This window comes from Mustela nivalis, assembly GCF_964662115.1.
Source record: "Mustela nivalis genome assembly, chromosome: 2".
NCBI classification, from domain to species: domain Eukaryota; kingdom Metazoa; phylum Chordata; class Mammalia; order Carnivora; family Mustelidae; genus Mustela; species Mustela nivalis.
Genome location: NC_139021.1, coordinates 130,499,934 through 130,514,104, shown reverse-complemented (window position 1 = coordinate 130,514,104; position 14,171 = coordinate 130,499,934). Strand labels below are relative to the sequence as shown.

General features: G+C 38.0%; 2 protein-coding genes across 22 annotated transcripts in view; one reads left to right on the top strand and one right to left on the bottom strand.

The window, feature by feature from the left end:
• RUFY2 (RUN and FYVE domain containing 2) overlaps positions 1 to 11,967 on the top strand; it is a 56,775-nt gene extending 44,808 nt beyond the window's left edge. For 5 of the 7 annotated variants that reach the window (XM_082714792.1, XM_082714791.1, XM_082714789.1 and 2 more), the window contains 4 exons: positions 3,505 to 3,553; positions 9,383 to 9,460; positions 9,544 to 10,329; positions 10,548 to 11,967. In XM_082714792.1, the coding sequence (XP_082570918.1) occupies positions 3,505 to 3,553; positions 9,383 to 9,460; positions 9,544 to 9,687 (271 nt within the window). In that variant the 3' untranslated portion in view covers positions 9,688 to 10,329; positions 10,548 to 11,967. Of the gene's footprint in view, positions 1 to 3,504; positions 3,554 to 9,382; positions 10,330 to 10,547 lie in introns of all 7 variants that reach the window. The other 2 variants (XM_082714787.1, XM_082714790.1) reach the window with 1 other exon arrangement.
• A 1,258-nt stretch (positions 11,968 to 13,225) lies between these two features.
• The window catches only part of HNRNPH3 (heterogeneous nuclear ribonucleoprotein H3), a 39,131-nt gene continuing 38,185 nt past the window's right edge, over positions 13,226 to 14,171 (bottom strand). For all 15 annotated transcript variants that reach the window (XM_082714907.1, XM_082714911.1, XM_082714915.1 and 12 more), the window contains 3 exons: positions 13,828 to 13,923; positions 13,656 to 13,748; positions 13,226 to 13,521 (listed from right to left, as the gene is read on the bottom strand). In XM_082714907.1, the coding sequence (XP_082571033.1) occupies positions 13,445 to 13,521; positions 13,656 to 13,748; positions 13,828 to 13,923 (266 nt within the window). In that variant the 3' untranslated portion in view covers positions 13,226 to 13,444. The remainder of the gene's footprint in view (positions 13,522 to 13,655; positions 13,749 to 13,827; positions 13,924 to 14,171) is intronic.

The following is a 14,171-nucleotide window of genomic DNA, read 5'->3' as shown; positions in this document are numbered from 1 at the left end:
AATCCCCAAAGGGTGCTTTTTCTAATTAACTGAGAATAAGCATGTGAAAGCCTCTAGCACAGTACCTTTGCATTATCACAACCAGAATATCCGTTTTCATGTCAGATGAGGTTGGATATGAAAATTACTTTCTACTGCTCCAGTTTCTGAATCTGTGATTTTAAATGTAAATGGTTAATTTTAACTAGAAAAATACTTTCACTAATGAAGTATTTACTCTTATTTCTTATTAAAGGATTCTTAAAAAGAATTTTTGAGAAATTTTGAAAGGTTTTAAGTGTTATTCTAAATCAGTTATGTTATGGAGAGAATAATTTGAGGATTAAACAAAATGAAAATGAGCTGTTCATATTTGAAGAAAATGTGGAACATGAAATATTAGGATGGAATATTCAAGGAAGAGAACCTAAACTACTGTGTGTGTGTTAGAGTGACTGAGTTAAAAATATATGAAGGATGATAATCAGCTTTTCTCTTACACTCATCAAAGCTTAAATTCCAACAAGAATTTTTAGTTTGGAAAAACAAATTTCCTGGACTCTTGCAAACAGTATTCTGTAAAACAGATTCTTTCCACATAAAGAAAATGACGGATTTTTTTTTTTTTTCCTCCTCAAAGCAGAGGTTTCAGGATTATCAGAGGTTGTATCATTTATGGATATTTTTCCTGTAGTGTCATCATCAATTGTGTCACATTTATTACAGCCTCATGTTTTATCTTGACCCTTCTCTCTGCTGTTTTCATGCCACGGTTGAATATATTTTTACACAATTAAATATTTCTAAATAAAAGCTAATTAAAATGAATAATATGGACCTCTGTTTCCTCCCTGCAGAGAGGAGATGTTCTGGTATATTTTGCTTACTCGAACTGTGGCTGCTATTCCTTTCTTTAGGGTAGTATGGCAGTTCATATCAGAGGGGGCAATATTAGCTGTGTCCCTATTTGTAATTAAAGGCATTTTACCCAGAAATATACCAATGCCAGTGAATTTTCATAACCGTTTCTGTAGCAAATGCCATTAAGCTACTTTCATTCCATATTCTGGTTTTCTGTGTAGCACAGTTACTATTTTGACCATTATTCTCTCCAGCATCCATTTTTTTCGGCTACATTTTGTAGATGCGAATATAGACAAGAAAATTTTGTGTTGTATTTTTAATCTCTGTAGTTTTACATTGATTTTTCCTACTGTAGAAATATGAACTAGATTTAAAAAAACTACATTTTGGGGCGCCTGGGTGGCTCAGTCATTAAGTGTCTGCTTTCGGCTCGGGTCATGTTCCCAGGGTCCTGGGATCGAGCTCCGCATCGGGCTCCCTGCTCATTGGGAAGCCTGCTTCTCCCTCTCCCACTCCCCCTGCTTGTGTTCCAACTCTCTCTGTCTCTCTCTCTGTCAAATAAATAAACAAAATCTTTAAAAAAATAAAAAATTTAAGAACAAATAAAAGAACTTTAAAAAAAACTACATTTTGTTTTTATGTCTTGGAACAAGGAACACTAGTAGTATGAAGCCATTTCCTACTGTTCTGCTTCAGGAGCAGAGACTTTATATATCTTTTGATCCAGTAATTTCATTTTTAAGTAGTTTTCCTATGAAAAAGAATACAAATATTTTGGTCATTCCAATTTTTTTTTTTTAAAGATTTTATTTATTTATTTGACAGAGAGAAATCACAAGTAGTCGGAGAGGAAGGCAGAGAGAGAGAGAGGGAAGCAGGCTCCCCGCTTAGCAGAGAGCCCGATGCGGGACTCGATCCCAGGACCCTGAGATCATGACCTGAGCTGAAGGCAGCAGCTTAACCCACTGAGCCACCCAGGTGCCCCAGGTCATTCCAATTTTAATGAACAATTTTTGTGGTGAGAAATTTGAAATAAGTTGAAAGTTCCACAGTAGATGATGATATAAACTACTTTATATTTTTCATTGTCTTCCATGTAACCATTTTACCATAATGATGTGGCAGATGCTTAACGACAAGCCAATAGCTCTCGGCCTTTCAAGATCTATGATTACCTGAAAAGAGCTGTTTATGGAAAACTATATAAATGGTGATTCCATTTAAAATATACACATACTCAGGTGGATGGGGTTACTGAGTGATGGGCATTAAGGAGGCAGATGATGTAATGAGTGCTAGAGGTTACATAAGACTGATGAATCACAGACCTCTACCTCTGAAACCAGAAATATGCTATATGTTAAGTAAATGAATTTAAATAAATTTTTAAAATATACACATACTCGGGGCACCTGGGTGGCTCAGTGGGTTAATGCCTCTGCCTTCAGCTCAGGTCATGATCCCAGGGTCCTGGGATCCAGCCCCGCATCAGGTTCTCTGCTCAGCAGGGAGCCTGCTTCCTCCTTTCTCTCTGCCTGCCTCTCTGCCTACTTGTGATCTCTGTCTGTCAAATAAATAAGTAAAATCTTTTAAAATAAATAAATAAAAATAAAATATACACACACTCACCAACATGCAGATTATCCTCTCTGGGTAGTAGGATCACAGATAAATAGTGTTATTTATAATTTGCAAGTTTATTGATGTGATACTTTTCACCTTTTGAAAATACATAATTGTATTTTCCTTAATATTCCCACTCTTACCGTTCTTTTGCATCTGGTAGAGAAATAGCGTGTATAATGGCTAGCGTGGGCTTTAGCATCACAAAGAACAGAGTTTGAATCCTGGCTTCCCCAGTTACTGCCTCGGTGACCTGTTATGAGTAATGAAACCTCATCAGGCTTCACTTTATCGATACTGATTAATCTTTTTTTTTTTCTTAAGACTTTATTTATTTATTTGACAAAGAGAGACAGCCAGAGAGGGAACACAAGCAAGGGCAGTGGGAGAGGGAGAAGCAGTTTCCCTGAAGAGCAGGGAGCCAGATGCCAGACTCGATCCCAAGACCCCAGGATCATGACCTGTGCCGAAGGCAGACTGAGCCACCTAGCTGCCTCTGGTTGATCTTCAAAAAAATAGGTGGGTTTTGGGGGTGCCTGGGTGGCTCAGTTGGTTAAGCCTCTGCCTTTGACTCAGGTCATGATCCCTGGGTCCTGGGATCAAGTCCCAGGGAGCCTGCTTCTGCCTCTGCCTCTGCCTCCCTCTCTCTCTCTGTCTCTCATGAATAAATAAATAAAATCTTAAAAAAAACTGGTTAGGGCTTTTTTTGAAGATTAAATGAGCATATACATGCAAAGGTCATATAACATGTCTCGTTCACTGTGAGCTTACAGTAAATGCTATTACTGATATTGTCATAGCCACATGAAAATGCCAATATTCTTTTGCTAAAGCAATTTTTTAAATTTAAAAAGGACATTTTTCTTTTTGAAAATACAGGAAAATATAAAATATAATCCCACTAGTCAAAGAAGATCATTAGAATCATTTAGTATATACAATTTTATATCCTATGAAAAACCAGTACCTGAATGAGTTGCTAGATGTTCTGTGTTTAATATATTTACTGACACACGGACCCATTTGTAATCTTTTCAGATCAAAACTTAAAATAGAAGATATAAAAGAAGCCAACAAAGCATTGCAGGTGAGTAGAAACTCTTTCTCAAGTAGGAAAGTAGGGATATATGTGTGTCTCCAATAGAAGGTAAAGCCCTGTATCAACCTAAGGTACTGTTCCTGAATCCCAGGATTATAGAGGCACACGCCCCAGACAGGTGTCCGGGATGATGGGGATCCAACTCTTCCCTGTTACATCTCTAGAATCAGTCAGTAATCATGTTGGAAATGGCCTTGGAAAGAATTTTTTCAGCATCTATTGAGAGTATCATATGGTTTTTGTTCTTTCTTTTATAGAATTTTTTCTATCTTCCTGTGCAGCATGTCCTGATAATGAATCTTGTCTTCAAGAGTCCTTGATTTCCTGTGCTGGTCTGTTTGACTGGCAACAAGTCATACCTTCATGGAGTTTGTTTCTTCTTCTGAATGGCTTCTGAAATGGGCATATGATTTTGCAGGTTGCTTTGAATATTGAGGTTAATATGTGAGAAAAGTGATTAGTACAGTGTTTGAGTATATGGTTCCGAATGCATCTGGACACAGAGTCCCTTCTACAATACAAAATAGTCTCTCTCTGAGTAGTTCAGTGAGATTGCCTCCTACCACACAGCTTCGCATCCTGTTTTTTTAGCAGTGTTACGTGAAAATACTTTAAAAAGTCAATTAGTGCTAGAAAGAATTTTTAAGAAAGAATGGTAGCAGTCTTCTGTTCTTCACCCCCCTCCCTTATCCAACCTAGCTCCTGCCACCTGAAGGGAGCTACTTCCAGTTCTTTTAGTTGTTTCTTCTGGCTTTGCCCCCTATTTCTAAATAATAGGCAGTATATATTATTCGCTCACTTATTTAAGAGCTATTTTAGACCTATCTATAGCCTAGTTAAGATGGTGGATGAGAAATTTTGCTGACTTTCACCCTGGTCTGTTTGCTCTTCATTGTCCTCCCAGTGTAATTAAGTTTTCATGTAATTCATTTACTCTCCATTCTTTGACTATTTAAATGTTGTTCTTTGCTGGGCCATGTAGTGTATTGTGATTATGCTTGCTTTCTTGAACTATTTCTTTTTCCCTCTGGAATTAATAATTGCCTTTCCCCTGAAACTCCTATTATACTGTATGTTAACTAAATTGAGTTTTAAAAAATAAAGTTTTGTATTAGAGCATTTGAGCTTTTTTATACAAATGCTTTTTATAATGTTTTATTTTTTTAAGACTTTATTTATTTAGGGATGCCTGGGTGGCTGGCTCAGACAATTAAGCCTTTAGCTCAGGTCATGATCCCAGTTCCTGGGATCAAGTCCTGCATGAAACTATTTGCTCAGTGGGTAGCTTGCTTCTCCCTCTGCCTGTCATTCCCCCTGCCCGCGCTCTCTCTGACAAATAAAATCTAAAATCTAAAAAAAAAAAAAAAGATTTATTGAGAGGGTGTGGTAGTAGGGGAGGGGATGGGCAGAAGGAGAGAGACAAACGGACTCTACACTGAACATAGAGCCCCAACACGGGGCTCAGTAAGGGGCTCAGTCATGACTTAAGCGGAAACCCAAGAGTCAGATGCTCCACCGACTGAGCCACCCAGGCACGCCCCTAACATGGTTCTTTTTTTTAAATTTTTTTTATTTATTTGACAGACAGAGATCACAAGTAGGCAGAGAGGCAGGCAGAGAGAGAGAGAGAGAAGCAGGCTCCCTGCCTAGCAGAGAGCACCATGCGTGGTTCAATCCCAGGACTCTGGGATCATGACCTAAGCCCAGGTGCCTCCCTAACATGCTTCTTGATTAAAGCTTTTCCCATGTTGGACCACCTGGGTGGCTCAGTCAGTTAAGCATCTGCCTTTGGCTCAGGTCATGATCCTGGAGTCCCGGGATTGAGTTCCATATTGGGCTTCCTGCTCAGTGGGGAGTCTGCTTCTCCCTCTGCCCTTCACCCTGCTTATGCTCTCTCTCATTCATGCTCTCTCAAATAAATAAAATATTTAAAAAAAAAAAAAAAAGCTTTCCTATGGCAAAATGAATCAGGTTCTTTTTCCCTTGGAGTCACCCCTCGTGGAGTTCTTCACTCTTCTGCTTCAGTCAGATTTGGTCACCCCCCGTCTTGATATTTTCCTTTGCTGCCATTTTTAGAATTCGCTTATATGTTAGAGTTCCTGTTACCTGAACCCTTTAATGTCTTTCTTGGCTTACTCCCTTGTTTTGGGAAATGCGTCCTTCTGTAGCTTCCTAGAAAATGTGGAATTGAAAAGACAAAGGTTTTAAGAATTTGTGCATCTGCGTATAGGCGTTTTATTTTGCTCTCACATTTTTTTGGATGGGTAGGGATGTCTGCCCAACTGTCATTTAAGTTCTGTAAAAGTTTTTTCATTATGAAACATACCATATATATAACTGTATAAATATAACTTAAAAACCCTAGCATAGGGCATCTGGGTGGCTCAGTGGGTTAAAGCCTCTGCCTTCAGCCCAGGTCATGATCTCAGGGTCCTGGGATTGAGCCATGTGTCAGGCTCCCTGCTCAGTGGAGAGTCTGCTTCTCCCTCTCCCTGTGCCCCTTCTTTCCTCTCTCTCTCATCCTGTCTCTCACACTTGCTCTCTCTCTCTAATAAATAAAATCTTAAAAAAAAAACTAAACACTTATTTAAAAAAAAATAACACTGGCATACTCTGATTAGCTTATAATAGAATGTTTGCTCCCTGATTACATTCTCTTCCTTATACTAATAATTCTCTATTTTGTGTTCATCATTATTTTGTTTTTCTTTGTAGTTTTATCATTTATGTCTGTCTTCAACAAAATATTATGTGTTCTCTGTTTTGATCTGTATGAAAATTGATTTATATTTGACTGGATTTTTTTTGTCCTTGCTGTTGACCAGTTGATGGTCTAGGATAGCTGTCCTACAGAGTTTCTTACATTCTGGATTTTATCTGCTGGCCCACAGTAACTTTAAACTTGTTCCTCTGTTCTCTTACTGCCTGTAAACTGGAAGTTAAATGTAAAGGTTTGGTTAGATTCATGTGCAGCTTTCTAGGAGAATTTTTAATTCTACCGTATTTTTAATAGTCAGGCCTTTATTTACTCATTTTTCTTTTTAAAAATGGCATCCTGCATTCTCTCTCTGAGGATATTCGTTATAGTTTTTCTTTTGCTACCACCTTTCTTCCTTCTGAATTTCCTTCCTGGGTTTATTTGGCTTAAGTACCTCATCATGCCTGTTATTCCTTAAATGTCAGAAAATTCCACTTCAGTAAAGGCACAAAAAATCTTGAAAAGCCCTGTGGGTGGTGGTTGGGTAGATGGGAATGGGTTTTTGTAGACTGGTAGGCCTCACCATAGAGAATCTGTTAATAGCAAACTGCTGGGTACTCTCTCCAAATTATGTTAGTATCTACAGGAATTTTCTCTGAGGCAGCTGAGTTTCTCCAGAGAAGGATCCTCTATCCTTTTGGCACGGTGTGGGTGGGTCGCTGACATTCTGGAATTAGGCAGAGAATAATAGCCATGTTTACAGAGGAATAGCTTGCTCCCTTCTAGTTTTGACTCTGCTTTAAAACAGCTATTTCCTTGAGGAAGCAACTTTAGCTTTCTGGACAGGTTTAACCTTCTGGACAGGTTTTTCTGTTTGTAAAATGGGAGCTGTAGGTACTGATCTCTGAGGTCTCTTCCAGCTGACACACTAGGCCTACCCTGCACTGTATAGCTTTCCTCCTTGGGAGACGGGAAGGGTAAGTTTAGTCAAATGAAAAAAAAAAAAAAGTCTAGTGGTGCCTGGGTGGCTCAGTCAGTTAAGCATCAAACTTTCATTGAATTTGGCTTGAGTCGTGATCTTGGGGTTGTGAGATCAAGCCCCGCATTGGGCTCTGGGCTCAGTGGAGCCTGCTTCTTTCCCTCTACCATTGTTCCTACCCCCCCCCACACACATATACTCTTCCAAATAAATAATTCTAAAAGAAAAAAAAAAAAGTAAACATTCTGGACGGGGCACCTGGGTGGCTCAGTGGGTTAAAGCCTCTGCCTTCAGCTCAGGTCATGATCTCAGGGTCCTGGGATTGAGCCCTACATTGGGTTCTCTGCTCAGCAGGGAGCTTGCTTACCCCTCCTTCCCTCTGCCTGCCTCTCTGCCTACTTGCGATCTCTGTCAAATAAAATCTTAAAAAAATAATTCTCAAGACCAAGCCCTGATGTCAGAAAGATTACTTTTGCTTGGAAATTTGCTTCATAGCAGGCTCTCCATCCGTTAAGGTATAGCTTGGCAGGGAGCAAAGCTGCTTCCATTAGATGGCTTTTGGACATTTGGGAAGTTACTTTCCTTTTTAATAGCATTCAACAAGTTGCATTGGATTATCTTTAAGGTCCCATCTTAGTTTTAAAGTTTATTTTATTTTATTTTATTTTATTTATCAGAGAGAGAGAGGGGGAGAGAGTGAGCACAGGCAGACAGAATGGCAGGCAGAGGCAGAGGGAGAAGCAGGCTCCCTGCTGAGCAAGGAGCCCGATGTGGGACTCGATCCCAGGACGCTGGGATCATGACCTGAGCCGAAGGCAGCTGCTTAACCAACTGAGCCACCCAGGCGTCCCCCATCTTAGTTTTAAAGAAATTCTACAGTTCATTTGATTATTTACTGGTGTGTGTCTGGTATGAGCTATCCAGGCCCTGCCCCTCACTCCCCAGCTTGATTTTAAGAATACAATAGTATATGAATACATGTAATGCATATACAGTATGTATGTTAACTGTTACTGGTAAGGCTTCTGGTCAACAAGTTATTAAATGAAAAGTTTTGGGGGGAGTCAAGAGTTACATGCAGATTTTTGTTGATGTGGAAGCTGCCACCCCTTATCCCCATTTGTTCAAGGGTCAGCTGTACTTGGTTCTTTGGCAGCAGCAACATGGCTTAGTCTGTTTTAAAATGGTACATGTGATGGCACTAAACAGAAGCACTGAAGACTTCCTTCACCTGGGTCTTCTATACAGAACTGCTTTTGTAGGGAAAAAAATGTTCCTAGCCAGGATCTTAGGTCGGTTAAGATCCGACCTAAGATCAATTTAGAAATTTCAGGAGTCATGTTCTCACCTGTTAATGACTTACAGTACATACAATTTCTACTCATCTACACAGTAGCCATTACATGTGTTATAGAATTTAAGGGAATTAATAGCCATGTAAAACTTAAGGTGAAGTCTCCTCTAAAATAATGAATTCTAACGTGATTTCCAAATTCTCTTCAGATTTTAAGGACTGACTGTGGTATATGGAATGCATATTGCCAAACTCATATGTATTTCATAGTGAAAATGTATCCTTGCTGTTGGACTAGATAACCTCTAAGGCTCTTTTTCCTTAAAGAATATTCCCATTAATAAATTTTAAGATTTTATTTGACAGTGATCACAGGTAGACAGAGAGGCAAGCATTGAGAGGAAGGGAAGCAGGCTCCCCGCTGAGCAGAAAGCCCGATGTGGGGCTCAATTCCAGGACCCTGGGATCATGACCTGAGCCGAAGACAGAGGCTTTAACCCACTGAGCCACCCAGGCGCCCCCCCCCCATTAAGTTTTTAAACATTTGATAATGGCAATGTCCAAACAGTTGTACAGAGAAAAAACTAGCCCATTAGCCAGTTTCAATATTTCACAGTATATGGCCTTTCTTGTATTTATATTCAACTATCCCTTCTCCCTCACCCAGATTATTTTGAAGCAAATCCCACACATACTTAATACTCCCAACTATTTCAGTATCTCTCAAAGAAAAGGACTCATTTCCAAGTCATCTCTATATTCTTAGATGGTTTTTGGTTGAAAATGTTCACATGTATAATTTTTAATGTTAACTTTAGCATTAATTTTCATGCTTCTTCCTTCTAGGGACTGGTTTGGTTGAAAGACAAGGAAGCAACACATTGTAAACTTTGTGAAACAGAATTCTCACTTTCTAAGAGAAAGGTAAGGGAAATAGGAAGTGAGTCTGAAGGACTTGATGCAAACATGACTTCTAATTTTTTTTTTTTAATTTTTCCATTTAATAGCACCACTGTAGAAATTGTGGGGAAATTTTCTGTAACGCTTGCTCTGACAACGAACTGCCTTTGCCTTCTTCACCAAAGCCGGTACGGGTTTGTGATTCCTGTCACGCGTTGCTGATCCAGAGATGCTCGTCTAATTTGCCATAAGACTCCAGACTAAGTCCTTGTGTATGAAAGTACCTACAATGAATGGTCAGTGTATGAACCATGTACATGATGTATTTAGTCAGCCCTTCTTAAGCAGCTTTCAGACCGTACTGGTACCAGTTTTATCTTCCACATATACAGCACATGGGAATTAGAAGCTGTAGAATAGCTCATTGTTATTCAAAAAGAACATTCAACAGGGCATGCTTTAAAATAACTTGTTAATTCCTAATTGATGTAATAGTTGTGTAACTTGTAACACCACTAAAAAGGCCAGATAGCAGAGCTAACACACATTTGCCTTATTGTGTAAAGGCCTTCTTAAAAATAGGGGTTCAGATTCTTTTACTCTGCAAATTGTCAAGTATTTGATGGTGCCTGTAATTTTCTTAATGCACTTTAAAGTATCACTGTTCTCAGATCAGAAATACATTGAGCTATTTGCAAGTATTAATATTCCAGTTCAACAGTCTTTTCATTAGCTTGCTAAGGTTTCATCCTTAATAACTTGTCCTTTCTGCCCCACTTCCTTTGTCCATTTTCCATTAGAAGAGGCCAATATTTTATCCTGTAAAAATTTCCTTTTGGTCTTCCTCTAATCAATGTATTTATTGGTATTTTCAGATATAGTAGGTTAAAGAGGTATTATTTTGGGGCGCCTGGGTGGCTCAGGGGTTAAGCCGCTGCCTTCGGCTCAGGTCATGATCTCAGGGTCCTGGGATCGAGTCCCGCATCGGGCTCTCTGCTCAGCAGGGAGCCTGCTTCCTCCTCTCTCTCTCTGCCTGCCTCTCTGCCTACTTGTGATTTCTCTCTGTCAAATAAATAAATAAAATCTTTAAAAAAAAAAAAAAAATAAAGAGGTATTATTTTACCTCAACTTTTTCCTTATTTTGAGAGGAAGTTGAACTAGTCTTTAAATTATTACTTACACATCTTTCCACGTTATACCTGACTCACCAAACTTGAGGGAGGGCTCAACACCTCCTCTAAGCATCAAAGGAGAAATCTAAAGTAGTTTGCCTTTGATGGAATTTGAGTAATTAAAAATTTTATTCTATTTACATTCCAGTAGATTTTAGGAAGCATTACAGTGTAGTGATCCACTACTGCAGTTCTGTATAGAGTGAAATATTCACCCTATACTGAATGCCTCTAAGCCAGGATCCTGAGCAGATGAAGATGTGGTCTCAGCCCTGCCACAAAATACATGGTCTATTTCCAGCATGAAAGAGTCAAACACTAATCCCATTTTACCATTCTTGTAGCACACCAAGAATATGTAAAAGGTTACTCATCTCATTAATCCTTTGAATAGCATCACCACTTAGGAGATCCTTTTTCGCCCCTTTGGTGTTAACTTTAGCCATGCACTTTAAGTCTGTGAACCTTTCAAACAGGTCAGATAGGAATCTTTGATTACTCCTAGGAGCATTACATTTAGTAAATTAATCATGCCCCCCACCCACCTAAAATGGGGTTACTTATTCTGCAGGATCCTTTCCTCAGAGTATATATACTTTCACTAGGGCTTAATTTTCTAAATTGCCAAAGTATGAAATCAGTATTTTACTTGATTTATTTTCTCCAAATCCCGTTAGCTTTTGAGGTCTTCAGTTAGAACCTGCTGTACAGATTTTTAGGTGGTCTTTCTTGAATGCCGACAGAAATGCTGTCAAGAGAATTATATTCTTGAACTGTTTTGTACTGATGGGATGATGATTAACATTTTTATGATTGTTAAAAATGAGAATAAGCAACTATGAAGTTTCAAATACTGTGTTTTTTTATTACTGTGCTTATTAATACACACTTTAAAATGTGATTTTGCTTAAATCCCAAAGCTGGGTTTCATTCAACAAATAAACCATGATTTTCAGTTCCCCGTTAAATTCTTTCTTATTCAAAACTCCTGTTTATCACCACTGGTTTTGGGCTTTTTGTAGTCAAGCTTTTATGATACCAATACACTTTGCTTCATTTAGTTTCGGTTCTTATTTAAAAGCTATTTATACTAAATGTTGGATTTTGTTGTAAAACTTCATTTGTATTGTGAACCTACACTTTCTAATCTTCAAGATCTGCCCTCATTTAAAGTATTTATCTTCATGAATTTCACATACCATTCCTTCGTCTAGCCAGTACTACCCACAGTAATGCTATGTATCATAGTGCCAAGGAATTGTGACTGTAATTCTTCTACTCTGCAATGTTTTAAAATGTGAATTTTATAAACCAAATAAAACATGAAAAATTAGCCCTTCAAAGGGCAACTTGCACTTATAACTTTTTATACTTTACTACTTAAAGATTTTAATAGAGCAGGTCCTGGGAAATCACATACAATCCTTTAAAAAAAAAAAAGTTAAGTGGTATTAGCCTAATATGTAAGTGGATTAACTTATGAGGGGTACAAACATTAAGATGGATCTCTGCTTTAGCAGATAGCTGTGTTAGCTTATGGAACCTCTTCTTTCTGCAACAGTAGAAATCACTCCTTAGGTGTCACTCTGTCTAATGTTCCCTTAGAATATTGTCCACCAATCTGATTTACAATCAGTAACCGACACAAATCATTCTAGGACAGAGGCCACACTATTATCTCCCACGTTGATATTTATTACATTAATAACATTTCTAGCAAAAACAAGTAACAAGGTCAATAAATGAATTCACATTGACAGGTTTCATTTTGATCCATTAGCCAATTTTGGGGAAAAAAGCCATATTGATCAAAGGGATTAAAAGTAAAAAGCACCTTTTCCTTGCTACACATAGTATTTTTTAATACAATGGCTCTAAAACTCCAGAGATCAAATGCAAAATCCAACTTCCAGGACTCTCATTTTAAAACTATCACATGGACTTGTCTCTTATATTTGTTTAATCATTTATACAATTATTGAGAAACCATATGCTATACTGGGCAGAAAAACTGAAAATACAGCTGTGAGAATTATACTCCACAGTAAATGCTTTTGTACTTCTATTGGATTCTCATGTCACTGAGAATCTTAAGCTAGTCTAAGACATTTTGAGATAACTTACAACTATCACTTTTTTGGAAACATTTTTTTGGTACTTCAGTCAAGTGCTGAGTGAATTTATTCTAAAATCTAGGGCTAGAATTTTAAACGTCCAACATTCTCATCCCCAGGTAACACAATTATGAATATTCAGAAATCCAAGTACCTCAAGATCTTCAACATTTTATAGCTATGCCTGATAAATGACATTTGAAAAGAATGACTAAAATAGAAATTAGCTGAATTTACACTCCTGAAGCCACCTACACTCATCCTTAGGTTTTTATATTTACAGTACTGTCCAGGAGAAAAAAAGTTACACTATTTTCCAAGCTCTATTCCAGATGTCTGCTTATTAATAAGACTTGTAGTTTATGAAAAGGTGAACCATTGTCCTCTACAATTATACTATACTACTACTTGTAGAGCTAATAGTAAAATACATCAACCCAAATCTTAGGAAAGCAGCACATCCTCAAGAATAACTAGTATATAAAAAGTATCAACATCAGTGGTTTGAATATAAAAATTTATTTTTAAGTCAAAGTATGCAACAAATAAAACCTACAGAAAACAGATTTTTCCATCACAATCTGTTGCTTTACCAAATAATATTTTGAAAACACATTCCTTCAGTCATTATAAAGTTCTTAAAATACAAAAGAAATTAAATCTGTAAGAAAGTCTAGTAGACCAGACGCTATCGTCAGGACTTTTATGTTGGTGGTTATGCTTTAATACATGCCACGCCATCCACCTCCACTCATGCCCCCTTGCCCATAGTAACCGCCACTGCCTCCACCACCGCGGCCTTAAAAAACAAAAACAACAAAAACAACTTGTTAGAAACTATCAGTACATACTTCATTGATGATAATACATGAACTTAAGTGTCTACACACATGGGGACTAACCTATCAAACCACAGTAACCAATGACACTTACCATAACCACCCAAGCCATCAGGAGTGCCATATCCTCCACTGTAATTGTTACCCATTCCCATTCTTCCAACAGATCCATAACCTCCCTGATTATCTTTAAAAAGAAAAGAAAAAAAAAAGTGAGATTGACTGCTACATGTGTTAACTCTGCTCATTTAAAAAACTTTACCTACCCATTCCATCTCTGCCGTAGCCTCCCATTCCAGAACCTCCCATTCCAGAACCGCCTCCAGGAGTAGAATTCAAGAAGAGTTCAATGTACCGATGTTCTTTAAGACAAAGAGTAATAAGGAAGGAATGATGGATCAAAATTTATCAATAAAATGATAATTAGCTATTAATTAAGCTAGTATTAACCTGGGAATATATTTACATACTTCCTAGTGCAGTGATAAGATGAACACCAGAGGCTAAAACCTAACCTACCATGTTTTGTTCAAATTGTACAAGGCTAAATGTAAAATGTGGTTGGGGCCTCCATTCCCTTATCTATAAAAGGGCTGATTCCTTATTTCGG